Raw genomic sequence first — 21,171 nt, forward strand, 5'->3', positions numbered from 1 at the left:
TGAAGGATTATGAATTAATGTGAAATATATACATTGAGATATATGATTGATATTATTAATTTTGCCTATATTAAAATGTATGATATATTGATGCCACACTGTTAATGTATTGTTATGCATATGCAGATTGAAATAAAAAAAAATTGGGAAAAAAAAGATGTCCACACCCTCTGTAGAAGAAATACAGTAATTTATACCAATGATATTTTCTTGTTGTAGAGGTTAAAGCCATTATGTATATCTTTGGAAATAGCCATTTGATTCCTGTTCTTATATAGGTAGTCCGTTTTGGACTAGCAACAACTAGAATAAAAATTATCCACCTTGATATTTTAAATATAACTATTTTAAGTAAATAATCTCATAAAATGTATGTATTCCTTTGAAAATGATTTGTTCCTAGGATCAACTATTAAAAGTATTTTTAGATGGGGCTTCTTAAATAAATTACTTTGGTGTTATGTTTCTTGGAAATGTATCAAATTACAAAAAGAAAAAGTGTTAGCAATGCCTTTTATTTTTTTCCTCCCACATTACCAGTAATAAATAATAAGTTGTATACAAATTGCTTTTCTAATTTGGAAAAAGAGAATAAAGATGTTTCTGAAAATACTTAATTCAGGAGTAGACTCTAGTTCTTCAGGGGAAAGGAGAATATCCCTGAAGCACAGAAGGAATGCAGCTACAATGTGTCAAAATATGAAAACAAAACAACAAATAGAGGAAATGGTGGATCAACTCAACAAAGAATAGAAAATACATGTACTTATTTTTCAGTAAATACAGAAAGTACAGACACATGAAATGTGAGAAACACAATTAAGGAGTTAATAATATGATTTTCAAAACATAACAATTCTACTAGCAGTGAACCTGTCTACTAATACATGTTGTGACAATAATATTAACAAGAGCAATTACAATATTATCACCATAGACTTTAAAATTCTAGGAAGAAACTTCAAGAATATAGGGATTCAACTATCCTTCCAGATCACAGAAAAAATGGGGGTGGGGGGTGGGGAAGAAAACTACAAATAAAAAATTAATTCCAGAACTGATATTGATGAAAAAGGTTTAGTTTTTAGTTATCTCATTGATGGACTGCTGGCATAAATTGGATTACATCTCATAGGAGCTGATGAAATTACATTTGGCAAAAGCCTTGTAAACTTAAATTCTGTGGATTTTGGTATGACAATCCTAATGTATCAACTTGAAAGACTTCTGCATTATAAAAGGAAGTGAAAATATTCTTTTAAGGTGGCCTATTATGCAGTTATGTAAACCAAAAAGAATATTTGTTTATAGGTTCATGGCTTGTTATCTGTAGATGTTCCAGACATGGGATGTGAAGAAGATGAGCTTCAACTCGTAGTACAGGGAGGCAAATCTATATATGTGACTACACACCCAATCAACCAACCTGTAATTAAACTTTAGAATTCACTATCATGATATGTATGCTGATTTCACAAAAGGATTGGATCAACTCATGGAAATAATGGGGTTTAGTAACAATTAGCTTGATGACAGTGTCTGCCTCTGAAGACTATATGTTGGAAGACTAATGAAGATTTGTATTGCCCGCATCGTATCTGCATTTAAATGAATTTTTAAAATTGGGCTCTAGAAAGATCTATTCTGAAATTGGAATAGTCCATTTTGACTCCAGAATACCCCATGATGAAATGTTTTGTACTACCTTACAGGACAGCTTGCAGAATTTCCACATATGACCATTAATGACAGGGAAACATTTGAATATATTGAACTGCAAATTTCGATATATTAATCTGTAATTCAGGATATTAGTTTTGGTGGCATGGGCCTCATATATGCAACTAATAGCCTTTCTTGTATAAACATTCATTGAACTGTCAAAGAATGTGCCAGGAAAATTCTAACTAAAGATTCTCCTCCTGGCCTCCAACAGTGAGTAACAGTCAGTAGCTATGAAACTTTACCAAAAGGAAAATGTGAGTTCTATTGCAGAAAAAGGAGAGAACAAGCAAGATACACGCTCTGCCTAAGAATTCTGCAGTTAATAGATGTGATCTTGGCTTCAGATAAATTTAATCATAAATAAACACACCAATGTTGTAAAATTGACAATGTGAATGGAGCAATTAGTAATTAATGAGCAAACAAAATACCCCACAGAGTCTGTCAATTCACTAAAAATCAGTATTAACTCCATATTACATTTTAAAAGAATAGCAATCATATTTGTATAAGAAACAAACAATGGATATTAATAATTAAAATAGTACTACAAATTATTAATGAAATTGAATAGAGTTTAAGTTATTTACAAGTTAAGCAATTACTTCTAGAAAAAATATTTCTGGCACTTACAGAAAAATTTCTTTCAAAATACAAATCCAACCATTTTGTATAAAGCTTGAATTTACAATGGAAATCAGAATTAAGGACAAATAACAATGAATTACACTATTTGTAAGAACCTAAATATGTAATTAGCAATAACATATATTTCCAGAATCATATAATTTGAAAACTTGCCAAAAATTAACTCAAGAAAATTTTATTTTGTATGTAGCCTTTAAAAAGTGTGAAAAGGGAAAATTAAGACCAAGGTAGGAAAAATACACAAAGCGATGTCTTGAGAAATCTTTTATTTGTTCTCCTGTACATGACTAGTTATTCTCATTTACTCTTCATCAAAATATTTACATTCATTGTTTTGAACCGTACATTTATCATGCTGCCCATGAGTCCTGTGTTCTCTCTCCCCCCACCAATATCAATTATCAGATGATTCATCTTCAAAATGATGCTTTAGGAAGCCATCACTGGTTATATCTAATATGAGAATAACCAACCTTGAGCAGTGCAGGGGGAAAAATCAGGGAGTATCAGCTCAGGGGGAAAAAAATAAGGTTTTCCTGAGATCTTTGGAAGACTTGCTTGCACATCACTTCAGCATCACAGTCTCCATTTTTATAACAAACAAAATTGAAAATAGTTTTTTTAAAAAACTCCAGGACTTTTTAATCTGAATGATCCCAGAGGTTGGGACAACTTATAAGGTAGCTGAGTTATTAAAATCCCTCCAATTATTATGTTCTTTTTTGGTTTAGTTCTGCTTTTATGGTTTTTAATGCTTTTAAAAATAATTACTTTATAATGTTTTGGGTAATGATTGCTTTATATATTTACTGTTTTATTGAATTGTTGTATGCCACCCAGAGTCACTTCCTGTGAGATGGGCAGCCACATATATTTGATAAACAAGCAAACAATAAATAAATAATTGGGAAGGAGGAGTGAATGCAGAGAAAGACTATTATAGACATTTTTACATTTTATATAATTGCCAAGAAAAGGTTGTCATGTTGAATTCCTTGGTTACTAGAACTCTGGAATTTTAGTCTACTCCTTGTTGTGTTTTTGAAAATTTATCTGTTCTTTTTAATTTGTCATGATATTGGAATTGTTGATTCTTTCAACTCCAGCTTTGAGTTGCTGGAACCCTCTATTTTTGATTTTGTGAAATCTGGCATTGATCAGAGATTGTTACGAGTCTCCTTTTCCTCAAAATATGCAGTTTGTCTTAGGATCAAGTAGCATATCTAGCACTAATAATCTATTCCAATTGATGAGATTTACTGACATAATTCACATAAAACATATTCAAATAATTTATGTGTGTAATAGCAAAAATGGTACATTCTAATACTATTACCATAGTTGAGGAAATAGCAATCAGATTCTGAAGTGAAAATATTTGTGCAGAATAAAAATAAAATATATTTTAAGTTAAACTCCAAATAGATGTAAACAATATGAATCTCAAATACTGTAGTAAAGGGACCATCTAGGCTGGAGCTATTAGATTCAAATTCTCTAGCTTCAGGCTATATGAGGATTGTTAGAGAAGTTTAAATTTAGCAAATTGAGTTGCCTAAAATAGAGGTAGAAGGAAGAAAAAGATACCAGAAGGGATTTTTGGGAAAAGAGAGGCCTTGGAAGATTCTGAAGTTTTTCTGTATTTATACCTGAAAGAAATAATCAAAATAAATTATGTCTTTGCAAAACAATTGGGTAGGGAATAAGCGACATAGTGAAAATAAGGAGGCAGAAGTTTAAGAGCAAAGAATCTTACAAATGTTTGAAGATTTTATGAAATAGTTGTGATATGATTTTATGTGTTCATTTTTTTCTAAAAGATATAACAGATATAGAAGATATAACAAAAAGGCAGTAATGGAAATCATCATCACAATTATCTATGGCTCTGAGTCTTATTGTTGTTTATCAGGAAAGGGTTATATTCTTTGACCTGGTTTCATTTTAATAGTAAAAGAGCAAAAAAGAAATGCTGTCTCTTTCTCACACAAATCTTAGGAAGATCATTAGACCGGAAACCCTTGTCTATCTACTAGAGCATCTAGCACATCACTGCAGAGATATCTTACTGGGTCATTCTATACTACTAAAAGAATGTATTAGCATGAAGGTCCTAGACCTAGATTATTTCCCCTCCCTTATTGATAGATGGCTGAGCTTAGAAGCATGTCTTTTATTGCTGTTCTGGATATTTGAACGATTCTACTTTTTATATTTTCATTACCTGCTTCTTATATGATATATGCTAGTTTGCTATTTAAGTAAATAGGCAGGACATTTGGTTAGTAGAAAAAATAGGGATTCCTTCCTGAGACCATAGCACCTGGTCTCTTGGTGGCTATTGTTCCCTTGGCAATAACAGTTCTGTGTTTTCTCTAGACCAGAATCTTGGCTCTCTTGTTTTTGAAAAAAAATACAAAAACTTAGGAGATACCATGGTTAACTATACATTTTCTAGGTTGGCTGTTAGTAAGAGGTTAGTCCAAACACAGAGGTCCAAGCAAAGGCAGTTAGAGTTCTGCTCTCCCACTCATGGAATTCAATAGATGAATTACATTTGAGTGGCTTAATTAAATATTAAAGAATACTGCTCAAGAAGGAATGAGAGGGAGAAGTGGGAGAAGAAACCAAAAGAAAAATTATTAGCTGGAATGTAAGTGGCTCTTCATGATTAAGTTATTAACAATGGGTACTGGATTTATTAATGCTCAGTTAATGCTCATAACCAATTGATAATTGATTATCAATTAACCAGGTAACCAGATACCTTCCTTCAGGAAATGCTAACAGCTACTTATGTAGTTTATCTAAACATGTAGATCAGGGGTGTCAAACTGGCAGCCCATGGGCTGGATGCATCATGCTTAGGCCACACCCACCCCAGCTCTGCGAAGGGAAAAAACCTTGTGAAGCATCATGTGACAGCAACACAATACCACAAGTTTGACACCTGTGATGTAAATTATTTAAGATTTTAACCATCCACTACCCAAGAAATAATTTAGCTTTTCTTTAATTACTGAATTTAATTTTGCTGGAACAGCCAGTGTATGAAAATATTTCATGGTTTCTTTGCCTCTTTCAATATCTAATTGATTGCAGAACCATTAAAAAGACAGCAATTAGAGGAAATTCTAAAATTATTGAAGCTTCCACAATGTACTTCCTTCCTATTTCCTGAGTAGAGTTAGGTATGCTAACAGTAATTTATGGTTTTCTTTGACTTTTTATTTTATTTAATGATTATATATAATCATTGGAATGGACTATTTTCAGGTAGTTGAAGAGTACCATTACACTCTGCTATCATCTTTCTGCAAAATAAAAAACACTTGGTTGTTCTAATTTCACTTCATGATTTCTAGTTCCTAATCATTCTAAATGATCGGGATTTCGGGACCCTTCTGTGAATCTGTTCCAATTTTTCTGAATGTTATCTTTAAAATGTAAGAAATACATTCTATTTTACATCAATTCAACTTAAGTACCTCAACTATATCTTATATATTTTAACAAAATGAATTATGATTACAGTTTTCATGTTTATAATTCACATTTTACCACTTGATTACTGTTTTCAGGATGATGCATTAAAAAAAGATGATGGAGAATACATATACTGTCTTATAAGAAGTAGGGATGACCCCAAAGCAGCCTACAATCCATATGATCTTCAAGTGGTCTCTGCAAATATGGCTAGACGAAGTAAAGAGTATTGGACTATTAGTGCCTCATATGTATCCAAGGTAACAGATCGCTTTTCACAGTCCTGAAATAGCAAATTACTGTTCCCTGATTATTTCTTATATCTAGTTTTTTTTCCTATACAGAAACATAAAGTCCAGTGGTGGGATTCAATTTTTTTTACTACCAGGGCATGGCTTGGTGGGTGTGGCAGGGGAAGGATACAGTAAAATCTCCGATCAGAAGTGGTATTTGCCAGTTCTCTGAACTACTCAAAATTTCTGCTACCGGTTCTCCAGAACTGGTCAGAACCTGCTGAATACCACCTCTGGTAAAGTCCTTGTGCAATAGTTGCATGCCTTAGAATTCAATTGAATTGAGGCATAAAATAAAATAATAAAATAAAATAAAACTTTATTTGCATTTCCCTGAGGAAAGATAACAAGACACAGACAAGCAGTTGAAATATATTAATTCACACTTGTACTCCATAGATGTTTTTTCAGAAGGACTGCTTGTGCAAGAACAGAATGGTAAGCACTGTCAGACTGGTTCTGACCTATTTCTGTGCTTCTGAACTATAGATCAAACAATGAAAAACTAATGTAAACTCTAAAAGAATAGAATAGAAGAAATATCAGCTTTGCTCATTTTACTTTCCTCTCCCAACAAGAACAAGGAAGAGTGAATAAAATTTGTTAACTTTGTCGCTTGTATCCTTATGATCTATATTGACTGTTTCCTAGTATGATTGCTTATTGTACCCTATGACTATCATTAAGTGTTGTACCTTATGATTCTTGACTCTTGAAGAATGTATCTTATCTTTTATGTATACTGATAGCATTTGCACCAAGGCAAATTCCTTGTGTGTCCAATCACGCTTGGCCAATAAAGAATTCTAATCTAATTTTAATCTAATTCTAATCTAATCTTTTGGGACCATGTCCATTTGAATCCCTGTATTTTTTTTTCTCAAAGTTTTTTCCCAATAAAATGCCAAATGACTCCACCCTCCAGCTGTCTCATGGATATTGTTAAAGATGGCTAGTCCCCATCAGATTGGGTATACTTAAGCATATTATTTAATGAAAAAAATGATAAAAATAAAAGGGTTTAAATAAAAAAGTATGGCTGGGTTTGCAGGCCACAAAGATAGTTTGTGCACAGTATTCCCCCCACCCCGTTCTTAAAAAGACAACCACAAAGAATGATCGCTGCATCACTTTTTCTTTTTCTAATTCAGCAGCACCATCTAAAGGTAAAAATGTAGAAACATTACAGTGCAATGGAGCAGAACAGATTTTTCAGTTGCAGGTTTCTATCACTACTGCCTATTTATTTATCTTTCATAAGTAGGAATTAGTGATCATTATCAATATTTAGCTTCTGAAATTGGAAGATTGCAAGAGAAGTGGTGGCATTGAGTTGTTTATGATGTTTCTTGCATTGGGTAGGGAGTAATAATGAGAATTGGAGCAGTATGTTTCTTGTAGCTAAATGGTTTTCATCCCGAATAATCACTTTACAAAATTCAAAAATAATTGTTAATTTGGGGTGCTGAATTTTGATAGCATAATTATGAAATAGGGTTTGCCCCCCTGCTTTTTGAGTGGGAATTTAAGAATGGGAATTCAAGTGGTTTGAATTGGAGCTATCATGGCTTCCAGGTTCCATTCTTAATTTTGAAAAGATAAAAAAAAGAAGCCATTTTCTCACCAAGAAATAAATAAATATAAATTTCAGACCACATGGTACTCATCCTTGCTTTAAACAAATATTATTGTGGTTTCGTTTGGCAGGACTGTTGAAGGAATGTGCTATAAAGGTTTTCCTTCATTTGGACATAAAAATTATGATGATGGAATGTAAATTAATAAATACTGAAACATAGTTAAATATTCTAGTTAGCTTTTGCCTCATTTTCCAGTTCACTTCAGTGTGTGGAAAGCATGAAATGGAAATAACTCCAGTGATGGAATGGTTATATGAAAGGCAACTTTATAATGTGTTACATAACATGGATTTATATTTTAATTTCAGGTAAGACATATTTATGGAACAAAGATATATGTGCAATTATCTACTCAATCTGTAGTAGGATATTTTGGATGTTGTGACTGGCTATGTTTGACAAAACAGTTCAGTGTGTAAACTGTAGCATTTTTCAGCTATAGAGATTTTCCATAGAAGTTCATTTTACCATATTCATTAATCCATAACTCCCTGTGTTATACATCAAAAGATGATTACCAACTCAAAGCCTTTCCACTTTTCTCTATGTCAGAGTGTTCAGAAAATTTTTAGAGTGATGATAAATAAATCTCATGACAGAAGATTCATAGTCAATTGTATTCAGGGAATTCATTAGGGGGGATTTTTTCCCGAGGGTGGGAATCACAGTATACATTGGGGGTTACTAATTTATAGCACTTTTTATTTCAGCATTTGAGATAGGACAACATAGTCTTAATGTGCACAAATAGCAACATGGAAGGATTCCCCCAGAGATATTTCTTCTTGCACCTCAATATAAAGCTAGCTTCCTACTGTACTGAACATCTTCATTTCAAACCTGGCTATCAAAGCACATGGAATGAGATTTAAGACTACACTAGATGGTATATCATAGAATCATAGAGCTGGAAAAAAAATTGAAATCTCCCAGTACAACCCCTTTCCCAAGGAGGAAATATTACACCTGTGATGGCAAACCTATGGCACATGTGCCAGTAGTGGCACACAGAGTCCTCTCTACGGGCACACGAGCCATCACCCCAGTTCAGTTCTGCTGCGTGTGTGCGTACATGCCTCTTGCCAGCCAGCTGGTCTTCGGGTCTCTGCCATGCATGTGCAGGGGGCGAGGCACATGCCCGGGGATGCCACACATGCAGGAGACACACATGCATATGTGGGGGCAGGGCACATGTGCAGGTGCCATACACGCATGTGAACGGCGCATTTGGGGTGGCAAGGTGCATGCGCAGAGGTGCGCATGCATGGGGGACGTACATGCATTGCATTTTGGGGATGCGTGTTTCACGCATGCTTTGGGTACTCAGTGCTGAAAAGTTAGCCATCACATCACTGCATTATACTATTCAGGACAAGTGACTGTCCTATTGTTCTTTGAAAACCTCATGTGATTAACATTGGCTATTTTCTCTGCTGGTTTCCTCAGAAATTCAGTGGGGAAGCCATCAGGGAAGCCATATTCTATTAAAATAATTATTACATTTTACTCATATGAAATTATGTTAAATATGTAATATTTGTGGGTAATAGTTATACAAAATAAATTATATATCTTTGGCTCAATCATTATACAATCAAATCTGTTTCTCTCTTTCTCAGAAGATTTTTCTTTTCTTTTCAGAAAAAAGAAATATTTTATCCTCTGGAAAAATATTGTTAAGTATTCAAAAACAAAAAGAAACCAGTAAGTATATAAAGACCAGATATTTGTACTAAGTGAGTTGATTACCCTTTTTACAGGGGGGAAACATCTTTTAAAAAATAACAAATGTAAAACAGTCTAAAGAGGAAAAATCCAATGCATAAACTACCATGTTGAGGATATGTGCATATTTTAAGGATAATGGTGTATGTGTTAAGGGTCTAAGATTGCATGGTCCCATTGATTATGGAATGTGATCTGGTAGAACCATAAAAAAGGACATTCTTGGTAGTGACTTCTTTATGGAACATCATTCCTTCTGTGGTACAATTGACCCCCACTTTACTGCTTTTCTGAAAGGCTGTAAAAACATGTTTTTTGTCAGTGGGTCTGGGGACTATAAATGGAGATGGAGATGGTCAAGTGGCTGAATTGATTGTGTTGTTGTTATCGTGGGAGTTGAGCTGCTCCATGAGAGATAGTAGCTCCATTGCACTCTGAACTGCTTAAACTACATTGGAATACCATGGTCAGCTCTGGATGGTACACTTTAAATATGGAAAATTAGAACAAGTTCAGAGAAAAACTAGAAGCATAAGAGATTTGGAAGAGATTAAGTCCTACGAGGAACACTTGAAGTTGCTGAGAATGTTTAGTATACAAAAGAAAAGATAAGAAATAGCAAACAACACCTATTTAAGGGCTGTCATAAAGAGAGGTTACACCTGTTAAACTCATGGAACTACAGGCAGGATAAGAACCAATGGTATTTCTGATAGTAGAAACTCAACCTTCCTCTTTCTGATATGTATTCAAAATGGACAGTGATGTGTGTGTGTGTGTGTGTGTGTGTGTGTGTAGAGCTATATGTCTATACTTTTTAGAGCAGGCAACAGAATTTCATTTTTAATGTGTGCCAGTGTCTGCTGTAAAAATGACAATAAACATTATCTGTCTGTCTGTCTGTCTGTCTGTCTGTCTGTCTGTCTGTCTATCTATCTCTTAAACAGTAAAACATTCCACACTGAAGAAGAGAATGGCCACCTATCAGGGAGACCTGCATATTATAGAACAGGGGTCACCAACCTTTTGGATCTCAGGGACCACTAAATTCATACTTTTAAATCCTGAGGACCACTAATATGATTTTTTTAAAAAGCTAATATATTTAATATAATTTTTATGTTAATATTATACACACACACACACACACACACACACACATACACATACATCATACACAAACACACACACACACACACTTATTGTAAATGCTTAATAATAACAAAATAAAATGTTCTGGGCTGGAAGCCTCCCCCACCTGGCACCTTCCAAAGAGACAGAAGAGCAGGCTGTGTGTGTGTGTGTGTGTGTGTCTGAGTTGAGGGGCCTCGGGGCAACTGCTGTTGGGAGAAGCAGAGGGAGAAAGGGGGCTTTGCTCTCCTTGAGGGGCAGCGCCCCTTGGCTGCCACTCCAGGGGCTTCTCAGCAGGCATCTGTCTGCAGAAGGACTGCCTCTCTTGGCGATTAATTGGGGGAGGGGGAGAAAGTGGGAGCTCCTTTCAGATCCTGGGTGGAGGATTGAGAGGCTCAGATCTGCAGCCGAGGAAAAGCTTGGGGGGGGGGCTCTTCCAGCCTCACCTGGAGACAGGCAAGGAAAGGTGTCCCTGGGGGCACCTCGCTCGCTTTAGCACTTCGCTGCCAAACCCAGCCACAGCCAGTGATTATTTGGGGGTGGGGGGGAAGAGAGAAAGTATCTCTCGCATTACCAGGGGAGGAAAGGAGACAAAACAAAGCTCACTCTTTCACTGAGACCTACAAAATGGCAATCTACCATGTTCCAGGAGTTCTTCAAAATCATCAAATGCTCCTACTTGCAGTTCTCGCGCCTCCCAGCTCAGATCCTTGAGATGCACGCTCCCACACACGGTGGTGGCAACAACAGTCCCCACCCCCAGTGCCCACTGTCAGCTCTCCCCATTAGTTTTCTAGCCTTGAATTGCTCCCGGCTCTCTCTCTTTCCTCCCTCCCACCCACGTGCAGGCAGGAAAGGGAGACGGAGCCTTGCACAGCTCTCCCCTTTTCCAGCCCTTGCTGCCTCTCCCAACATCAAAGCCTCGGAAATGCAGGCAAAGCTGCCACAGCGGTAGCACCCTGGGTTGCTTGCTTCTCCACTACTGCCTCCTCCTCCTCCTCCAGCACCACTTCCTTCTCTGGGTAGGGCATTTCTTAACTAACCGAGCATGCTAAGGCAACTCAGGAAGCTGAAACAAGATGGCGGTGCCCAAACAAACATTCTTTGCAGCCCGGTACAAAACAATCCATGGACCGGTACCGGTCCGGGGCCCGGTGGTTGGGGACCACTGTTATAGAAAACATACATTTCTAACTCATCTAATTCGTGATTCAATGATTTTAGTAGGGTTTCACCAAAATGTTGGAAAACATTTAAAATAATTTCTTTTGTGTGAGATGATAGTCACACAAAAGTTCATTCCTCCTATCTTTCAGGAAAAGCAGAGAGCACAGGATCAACAATTATTTTATTTTATTTCTCCCCTTTTATTCTGGAGAGTGTATCAAGTCTTTACATTTCAGATAATGACTTCCTTTTTTTCAAAACTTTATTAAATTTCAAAAAGTATATAAAATACAAAAATGTAGAGGGAAAAGGGGGGGAAAGTATAGAAAAAAGTAACTTTTGACTATTTGATACAGATATAAACTTAAAAATCAATGACTCTTTGAATTAGAATGAACTATTACAAATAATACAACCCAAGGTCAAAATTTCATTTCTTTCAATGTCAAGTGTTGAAGTATAAGATTCAATAGCTGCCAGCTGCTGTAAGTCTGATGCAATGTAAGTCTGATGCAATTGAAGATGAATCAGCATTGGTATTGCCTTTTTAAGACGAAGAATGGGTTCTACATACAAGAATTGTTTCCAAGTAAAAACTAAGCGAAATATAATATTTTCCAAATCAGAGCTGTCAATTTTGCCATCTCTGCCAACTCCATTAATTTCATCATCCATTTTTCCATTGAGGGTATATATGAGTTCTTCCATCTCTCTACATAGAGAAGCCTTGCAGATAATTGTAATATATAAGAAAAGCCTCTGGTTTCAATTGTACATTCAGTCTACGAATTGTCGGAGTTAAAAATACTTGTCTGATTCCAAAAAGTGTTAGTTTTCTTACATGGCCACCAGAAATGATAAAAAATGCCTTCAGATTTTATACATTTCCAACATGTATTTGACACACCCTTATACAAACCCTCTGATAATTGATTGGTGCTAAATGCCAATGATACATCATCTCTCTATTTCAAATTATTATTCAGTGTAAATTCCAGTCCCCTTTTCCACATATTCTCCCATTGATCACGGATTATGTTATAATCAAAGTATCTTGCCCATTTGATTATACAATCTTTAACATTTCATCCTCCATATTAATTTTCAATAGTAATTTATGCATCTTAGCAATCACACGTTCATTATTCGTACATAAATCCAACTCGAAATCAATTTTCCCATTGGTAACAACAAATTCTTCCTTATCCAATTTAAATCTTTCAGTTAATTGAGCATAGGCAAACCATTGAGAAATATGGCCTTTCCTTTGCAATTCTTCTCTGGTTTTAGTTTAGGGTCTCCTTCAGAAAAAGTAAATAAATCCATATGTGAGATAATGACTTTCAAGATGAATTGCTGAATTCCAAGCACATGTCAACTTATATTTATTATAAACTGAAAACATGTAGTAATTTAAAATATTCATATTATTCTGTTTGCAGAATGATATTGTATAAGCAACTATTTTTTGCTGATGAGATACTGCAAAGTTGCTTACTTTATCTCCAAACTTTGTGTGTAGATGTGAGTAATTCAGAGAAGCCCAGATCATCTGAAAAAACAACTATAAATTTCATAAAGGTGAGAGTAAATATTTTAAATGTGTAAAAAAATGAAATAAGAGCCAGTTTGATGTAGTGGTTAAAGCATCAGGCTAGAAACTGGGAGAGTGAGTTCTATATTGTGTCCCTCTTAGGCAAAAAGCCAGCTGATCACTCTCTAAGCCCTAGGAAGAAGAAAATGGCAAACCAAAATCTTGCCAAAAAAGTTTCAGAATTCAACACTGATTTGAAGGCACAAATAATAAATATACAGGTAGTTCTCAACTTACAACCATTTATTGAGTGACTGTTTTGAAGTTACAATGGCACTGAAAAAAATTCTCACACTTATAACTGTCACAGCATCTCCAGGGTCACATGTTCAGAATTTGGGTGCTTGGCAACCAGCATGTATTTACAATGGTTACAACATCCTGGGCAGGGGTGGGATTCAAATTTCTCAACAACTGGTTGTATGAGCGTGGCCTAATTTGTGGGTGTGGCTTGGTGATCATGTGATTGGCTGGGCGTGGCTTGCTGACTGGGTGTGGCTTGGGTGTGACTGGCTGGGCATGGCTTTTATGTAAATATTATAAATATTTATGTAAATATTGAGGATTTTTTTAAATAAAAAAAGCAACTTTTACCGAAAATCAGGCAAAGCTGGCAGATTGAGTTGCTCACAGGATCAGAGATTCACTCAGAGATCTACCATTCTGCAATCTTCTACCTGAGTCTGCACTGAAAAATTGAAGCTTCAGTACTAAGGAGAGAGGATAGGTTTTGTTCTAATTTTTTAGTTTGATTCAGTTTCATGCTTTAATGCGGTATGTTACATACAAGTTTATAGCTTGTATGAGAAATGGGAAAATGTTAAAAGAAAAACAAATTAAAAGTCATGTTTTTATGTTTTTACCTTCATGGTTATGTTCTACTATAGAAGTATTCATCATAGCATTCCTGCTATTGTACATTCCTTATATATAATATATAATATATATAATATAAATATATAATGATATATACTCGATCAACTATTAATTATAATCTTTATACTAACATTAATAGTAGTTTGAAAGTGTGACAAAACCATTCAATTTCTTCCTTCCTCCCCTTTCTCTGCATATTCATACACACACATCTGGGCTGACCAGATATTTGGAGGCATCAAAATTTGTATTGATGAATTCTGCATGTGAGGGTCAGCAAGTGACACAGTCTAATGCTAAATAAATTCATTCAGATGGACATTTCAAATTGGGGATTTAGGGCCACATTTTCCTTCTATTGCTCCCTGATTTTAAAATTTTACAAAATTTTGCATCTCAAGGTTTTTTTTTAATAAAGTTTTATTTGGGTTTTCATACACACAAAATACAAGTAAAACATCTTTTTTGAAAATAGCATGGTCCCAGGTTGAACTTCTTTATACAGACACAAACTCAATTTCATGCTCCTTTTTGTGTATTCTACATTTTCTATATGGTTTTTCCCCTCTTTTAATTTTCTCAATTTTATTTTGATTATCTCATCTCAATTCAAACCATTATATTTATACTTTTGTCTGTTCTGTTTCAATTTCATGTTATCTTTTCTCATTAAACACATTTTCTCCTGTAGTTACTAATTGGAGTAGGACACCTTTATATCTTTTAATTATATCCATTCAACTCTTATTTAAACTTCAATACATACCTTAAGGTTATGACCTTCAATATAATACATAATACATAACTTCCAATCGAATTCTGCTTGGTACATTCTTATAATACACACTATATTCTTTTAAAAAAGTATAAATATATGTAATTATAAACCCTCATTCCATTCCAATTCAGTTCTATCATTAATAATCATTAAAGTCTTAACTTCTTTAACATTTCTTTTCAATTAAATATCATACTTCCTTAAAAACATATATAATCTCCATAATTAATTTTTCCCTTATTTCTCTTCACATATGTTTTGTAAATCATTAAATATTCATTTTGTTACATTTATTTATTGACAAGCATTCCATTTATGATAACTATTTTATAAAACATTTTAATCATACATTGTTTCATATTTTCTGAAATTATTTCTATTTCTAATATAACAATACTATCTTATGTACCTTTGCAGAATCCCTTTTTCCATTAGGTTTTCACCCATTATCTCTCAATAGGCCCTGTTTCTCCATATTTTGTTTCTGTCCTTTATAACTTCTTTTCCTTTCTTTCTTCCCTCTCTTCTTCTCCCTCCTCTTTTTACCCCCTTGTCTCTCTAGTTCTAATTCTCTCTTCAGTATTTCCCTCTTCTGTTGCTTTCTGATTTTATACTTATTTTTCACTCTATTTTTTTGGGGGGGGGGGGTTGTTTTTCCCAATCTTAAACTTTCCATTCTATTTCCCCCCTTTCCTTTTTTCCCCCACCTAAGATTACTTGTTCATTAAAGATGGCTTCTTCTTTGTCCCAATCTCCTTGTTCTGCAGGCATTTCTTGTTGTTTCTCATAGTTCCAAATCTCCATTTCTATGAACTGAAATACGAAGCCAAAAGAACCTCTCCCTTCTTGTGCATCTTCTTTGTACTTTTTAAGTTTCATTTTCAGTTCTTCTAAAAGTGGAGCCATTTTAAACAGTTTTAAGCAACCACCTGATTGATTTTAGTCATTCAGATGCAATAACGAAGAATCCAGAGATCACCAAGTAATCCAAATAGTCCCAAGCTGTTTCTTCTTATTTCTTTTTTCACTTTCTCTTCCTGGGGTTTTACTATTTTGTTGCGATGTTTCAGTTAAGATGTATCTTTTGGAAGTCTTGTTGAGATTTTGCTGTAAGTTCTTTTTAATTCCAGGCAGTCTCCTCCCTTCCAGATCCTGCTCTTTTATTCTTTTTCTCTCCTTTCCTGTTTTCAAAAGCTTTTAATTATCCAGAAATTTTTATTATCCCTTTGACTTTTTATTTTCAGCATTAAATGCCTATTAATGTCAAAGTGGATTTTTTTCCAATTTCTTGCTTAAGTCTCTTAGCTGTCAGTATAGGAAGAGGAGAAAAAAAACTAAATCCTTTCCCTTTTCTCCTTCGCAGCTTAGAAATCTTCTTAGGGAACAATGTTATTGGTATTTTTTTAATAGTTTCAATTCCAGGGTACCTTATTTGTTGCTTTTGCTGTTTGACCTGGTCAACCAAAACTTTCTCTTCTTATCTTCCTCCTGCACATTCTTTTCCGGTCGAGTTCTTCTTTGTGGTGGCCATTTCTGACCACCACTACAACCGCCTTCGGGAAAGGGAGTAATGGCCAGCTGGGGAGGAGAGATGTAGCTCTCCTCAACCCTGCAGACAGTCTCCCCCTTCTTCACCACCTCTACGGCGTGGCTTAGCCCCGAAACCAGCTGGCTCGGGGCGCTCCAGCCGCGAGCACGGATCGGAACTGCACAGAGACGCGGTTTCGGTCTGTCGCCGAAGAAGCTCAAACTGGAAGTCTGAAATTTTGCATCTCAAGTTTTGATTGCCCATTAATGCAGCTTAGGAAAATTTATTAGCAGCTATATCATTCGTGATATGTTAATATCACAGTATATTTGTATGTGTGTGAACTGTTCACTTTTTATATGTTATTGTTGATGTGCCAATATTTATTCTTATGCAGATGAATGAGAAAAATACATAAAAATTTGTATCCATTTCAGGGAAATTGTACTTATTTATAATATTTTTCTTTTGTTCTTAGATAAATACGGCTTATACATACACATTGGATGAATTTTGTGAGGAACAATATCAACAGAGTCAACATGCTTTATCTCAACTCCAAAGTTTTAAAGATAAAGTAATCGAAGTAATTCAGGCCTGCTTTTTAAAAGTAATTAATGCATTTTATATATATTTTGCATTTTTATCTTATGTTCATTATTGAAAATATTTCTAATATATTTTAATATTTTTCTTATGTTATATTGTTAAGACTTAACTGTCAGTAAGTATAATAATATTTTTCTGATCTGATAATGTATGAATAATGTATGTAATAAGAATAATGAATAAGATGTTTTACTATTTAATCACAATAATCTTACCCTCCTTTTAACATTCTTAGCAGATTAATGCATAATTTTGGAGTTAGATGCTTACATATACTATTTTCTCTCTCTGGGGATATGAGATATTTCTGTTGGATTAATTCAAATTTTGCTTCAGAACTAACTAAAAACCATATTTTCTGGAGGTAAAAGGCCACAGAAATCTCTGCATGTTTTTCTGAACAAGTCATCAAAAAAGGGGTTTTAATAAAATTGTAGAAGAAAATTATTGGAAAGGACCAGAAACATCATCTTGTTCAATTATTTTCTGTTAGAATTTATTGCAGAAATCAAATTCAGAAAGCACACACAAGATGACTGATTCAGCAGGATTCATTAACTTCTTTATATACATGATAATATATGACTAAAATGTACAATATCAATAATAGATTCTTCCAACATGTTTGTAGTTACAAGTAAAACAATAAACAGCAGCTTCAGAGGTCAGAGCAGAATAATTTCATTTCTCAGCACAGCACTCAAAGCTGCAGGGCCACGCCCAGAATCCTTCAGTTTCAGTTTCTAATTTAGCTCTCCTTGGCTGACCTGTTGCCCTGCTATTCATTGGCTGACCTTGTTACCATGTCTCTGCCAGTTCATGAATATTCTGACATTTTCTTGGTACACTGAATGGTGCAGTAATCTAACACTTCAGCATCAATGACCAATGCATCTCTCTATAGCTCTCATTGACAAAATTAAAAGCAGGCATACAGCATACATATACAAAAATATGTGAAAGCATAACTGAATAACAGAGTTGGAAGGGGCCTTGGAAGTCTTCTAGTCCAACCACCTGCTCGAACAGAAAAACCATTACCATTTCAGAGAAATGGTGGTCCAATCTCTTCTTAAAAATCTCCAGTGTTGGAACATTTACAACTTCTAGAGGCAAGTTATTCCACTGATTAATTGTTCTGTTTACATATAACTGTAACTAACTACATATACAAAAGTATATAAAATGAATTTAAAATACAAAATGATAACAAGGACTTGATGGTGATAGATGTCAGTAGTACTTAGCACACCAGTGTAGATGTTCTTTACAACTATTAATTTCTGAAAAAATATAACCCTTTAGTCATGCTGGAAAAAGAATCAGGTTTTCCATAATGTGACACACCTATGGCTGATTCTATTATATTAGAGGAGTTGTCATCTCTCAGTATTGGATCCCTGCTTCCTTTACATAGTCTTCAACAATAAGATCAGGATCATCTAACAAGATGTTCCAAACTATGATCATTCTGATTATGACTTAATGAGTTTTCACCATTTCCAGATTGCTTGCATATATGATGTCTCTTTCACAGACATTGCCTTCCATCAGAATATGATATGAGCATGGTTGCTCATATTTTTGAAGTAACTGCAGTTGGCTCACCTTTCCTCGGGATACATTCACACATTTCCCTATTGATCAATGGCTCATGAATCCGGGCTATATAATCATACATTTTTCATATACACTGGAACTTTTATCCTTTTTGACACTTCTGTTAATTTGAATAACTCATGTCTTATGATTAACATATTCTAATTATGTCAGTCATGATTAAGTCTTAGCTATAGTTATCAAATAAAATGTGCATACTATTTGCATGATCAGTGAGGCTGCTGTAGTATTTCTTTCCCATTCCAGTACCAATATCTATTCCATGGAGCAGCAACAGCAAAACCTACTAGCTCTTCGAGTAAGAAAACATTGCAACAAAAAAAGGCCTTCCATTTCAAAAAGTTGTGTTTCTTTATTTGTTAAAATGTAGCACAGATCTAAAAAGTTTATTTTCACATCCCATTTCATCCCTTTCATTGTTGATTTATAGGATTTCTGGAAAATTGACATGAATTCTCAATCTTATCATTAATCTCTTTCTTTTTAAAAATCCTGGGTATTTCATCTTCAATTGATATGAATGCCCCAATATTTTGATCTCTTTACTGTAATTACATGAGGAGTTTTGAAATGTGACAGAGCTTTAGCTCTTGAACTTGTTAATTTCATGCACAAGCAATGACAATGCTATCAATTTTCTATGGATTGTGGAGAATGATTTCTACCATAATATTTTTAATTTGGCTATCTTGATATGTTAGAAGTTTCTGATTCTTAGAGGTTCTGGATTCTTTTCAAAGTAAGGTTACTTTTCAGTCCAGCTTTCCCATTTGTCTTCCATAAGAGTTTCTCGTACTGTGGTCAAACATAGTCAATTTTCAATCATCAAGGCTATGGTTGCAGTTGTTATTTACTACCACCACTACCGCCCTTCTTGTTATATGGCAATTCTGATAAGAAATATTTATGGATGAAACATCTTCAAACTTTGTTTTCCTTATTGAAAAAGGATGATGAAGAAAAGTAAATAATACAAAATGTCTACATGATGAAAATACTGTATATATTTATTACTTTTTCAAATTTATTATTTCATAATGCTGTAGGTAGCAAAAGAGAAAGGAGCAGAAACACTTTTTCAGCCTTCATTGTATGATTTAAAAGAGAAACCAAAATACTTTGAGATAGCTGAATGGCGGCACATTATGGAACGCTTTTCTAAGTTTCTTAAGCTTGTAGATAGAATCTTTCAAGAATTTCTTCGCAGATTGGTAAACAATGCCATAAATACTCTTTTGGAGATATTTAAAGGTTCCAGTAATATGACCATTTCAAAAAAGAAGACAAATGAAAGCCTTATGAGGTTAGTTTCATGCATCTATTTCATAATTAAAACACTAGCTCATATTTAATAATATTGTTTATAAAATTCTCTTAGATTAATTATTATTTAATATTATTGTTACAGTTATATTTCCTTTATTTTTAAGTTCAGGTTACATTATAAAAATTATAAAATAATTCTTGGAGTAAAGGCTTCTTATGGAGCATAAGTGACAGGCCAAATATTTATATTTTAAATAAAAATTGATATAGTGTATAATTAAGCAAATTAATAATAATTTATTGCTCCTTTATGTCTTTGAGTTACATGTGATAGCTTTATTCTTGTAAAAAGGAAATATCTATTAACTAAGCTATAATATTGTCTCTCACATGTATGCATCGTTCAAGATGGTCACCTCCTCTGCCTTCACTATTTGTAAGCCCCATCTAACTGGAGAATTCTGGGAGTTGTCTTAAATATCTATTCTATCTTCCAGTATGGCCACATCCCAACTATCTCCTAGTAACCTTAAATAACCTTGAGGTATTGTCAGTTATTAAAATGAATTATGCTATTTAAAATATCAATTAGGATTTTTCCTATTTTTTCACATATACAGAACATATAAAAATTCAATTGAGAAAGCACTTTTCTTATTGACTGAAAATAGATGCCTGTGGGTATATGAAAATGAGCATTTTGAAGGCACCCAGAAATTATTGCACCGTTCAAAGGAAACAGAAGCACAACATGATATTGTTACTGTCAGTGATATAGACAAGGTGAATTGATTTCTAAATGAAGATAATTTACAACACAGATTATCCAATAATTCATATTTATCTTATTAATACATATAATAATGATTAAATTTAATAGTTTAAATTTAAGCTTAAATACATGCTGAAAGCTATTCATTGTTATACCTTTAAAGACAAAATCTTGCCTTCAAATAACAAAATAATTTCATGGTTCCTTATGAAAAAAAAACTTATGAAGATTAAATACATTTTCCATCTTTCTCAAAAATCTCTTCATGCTTTACAACAGATTCAAATGCATATTATCACAATGTAATCTTCTC

General features: G+C 34.1%; 1 protein-coding gene across 1 annotated transcript in view; it reads left to right on the forward strand.

Moving 5' to 3' along the window:
* Positions 1-21,171, forward strand: part of DNAH14 (dynein axonemal heavy chain 14) — a 244,663-nt gene that overhangs the window by 9,395 nt on the left and 214,097 nt on the right. The window contains 7 exon segments of the mRNA XM_087929036.1: positions 5,955-6,119; positions 7,988-8,100; positions 9,434-9,496; positions 13,258-13,396; positions 17,070-17,201; positions 19,867-20,123; positions 20,707-20,869. Coding sequence (XP_087785162.1) covers positions 5,955-6,119; positions 7,988-8,100; positions 9,434-9,496; positions 13,258-13,396; positions 17,070-17,201; positions 19,867-20,123; positions 20,707-20,869 — 1,032 coding nt within the window.

Source organism: Pseudonaja textilis, chromosome 1, assembly GCF_049901715.1.
Source record: "Pseudonaja textilis isolate UNSWEBS1 chromosome 1, rPseTex1.2, whole genome shotgun sequence".
NCBI classification, from domain to species: Eukaryota; Metazoa; Chordata; class Lepidosauria; order Squamata; family Elapidae; genus Pseudonaja; species Pseudonaja textilis.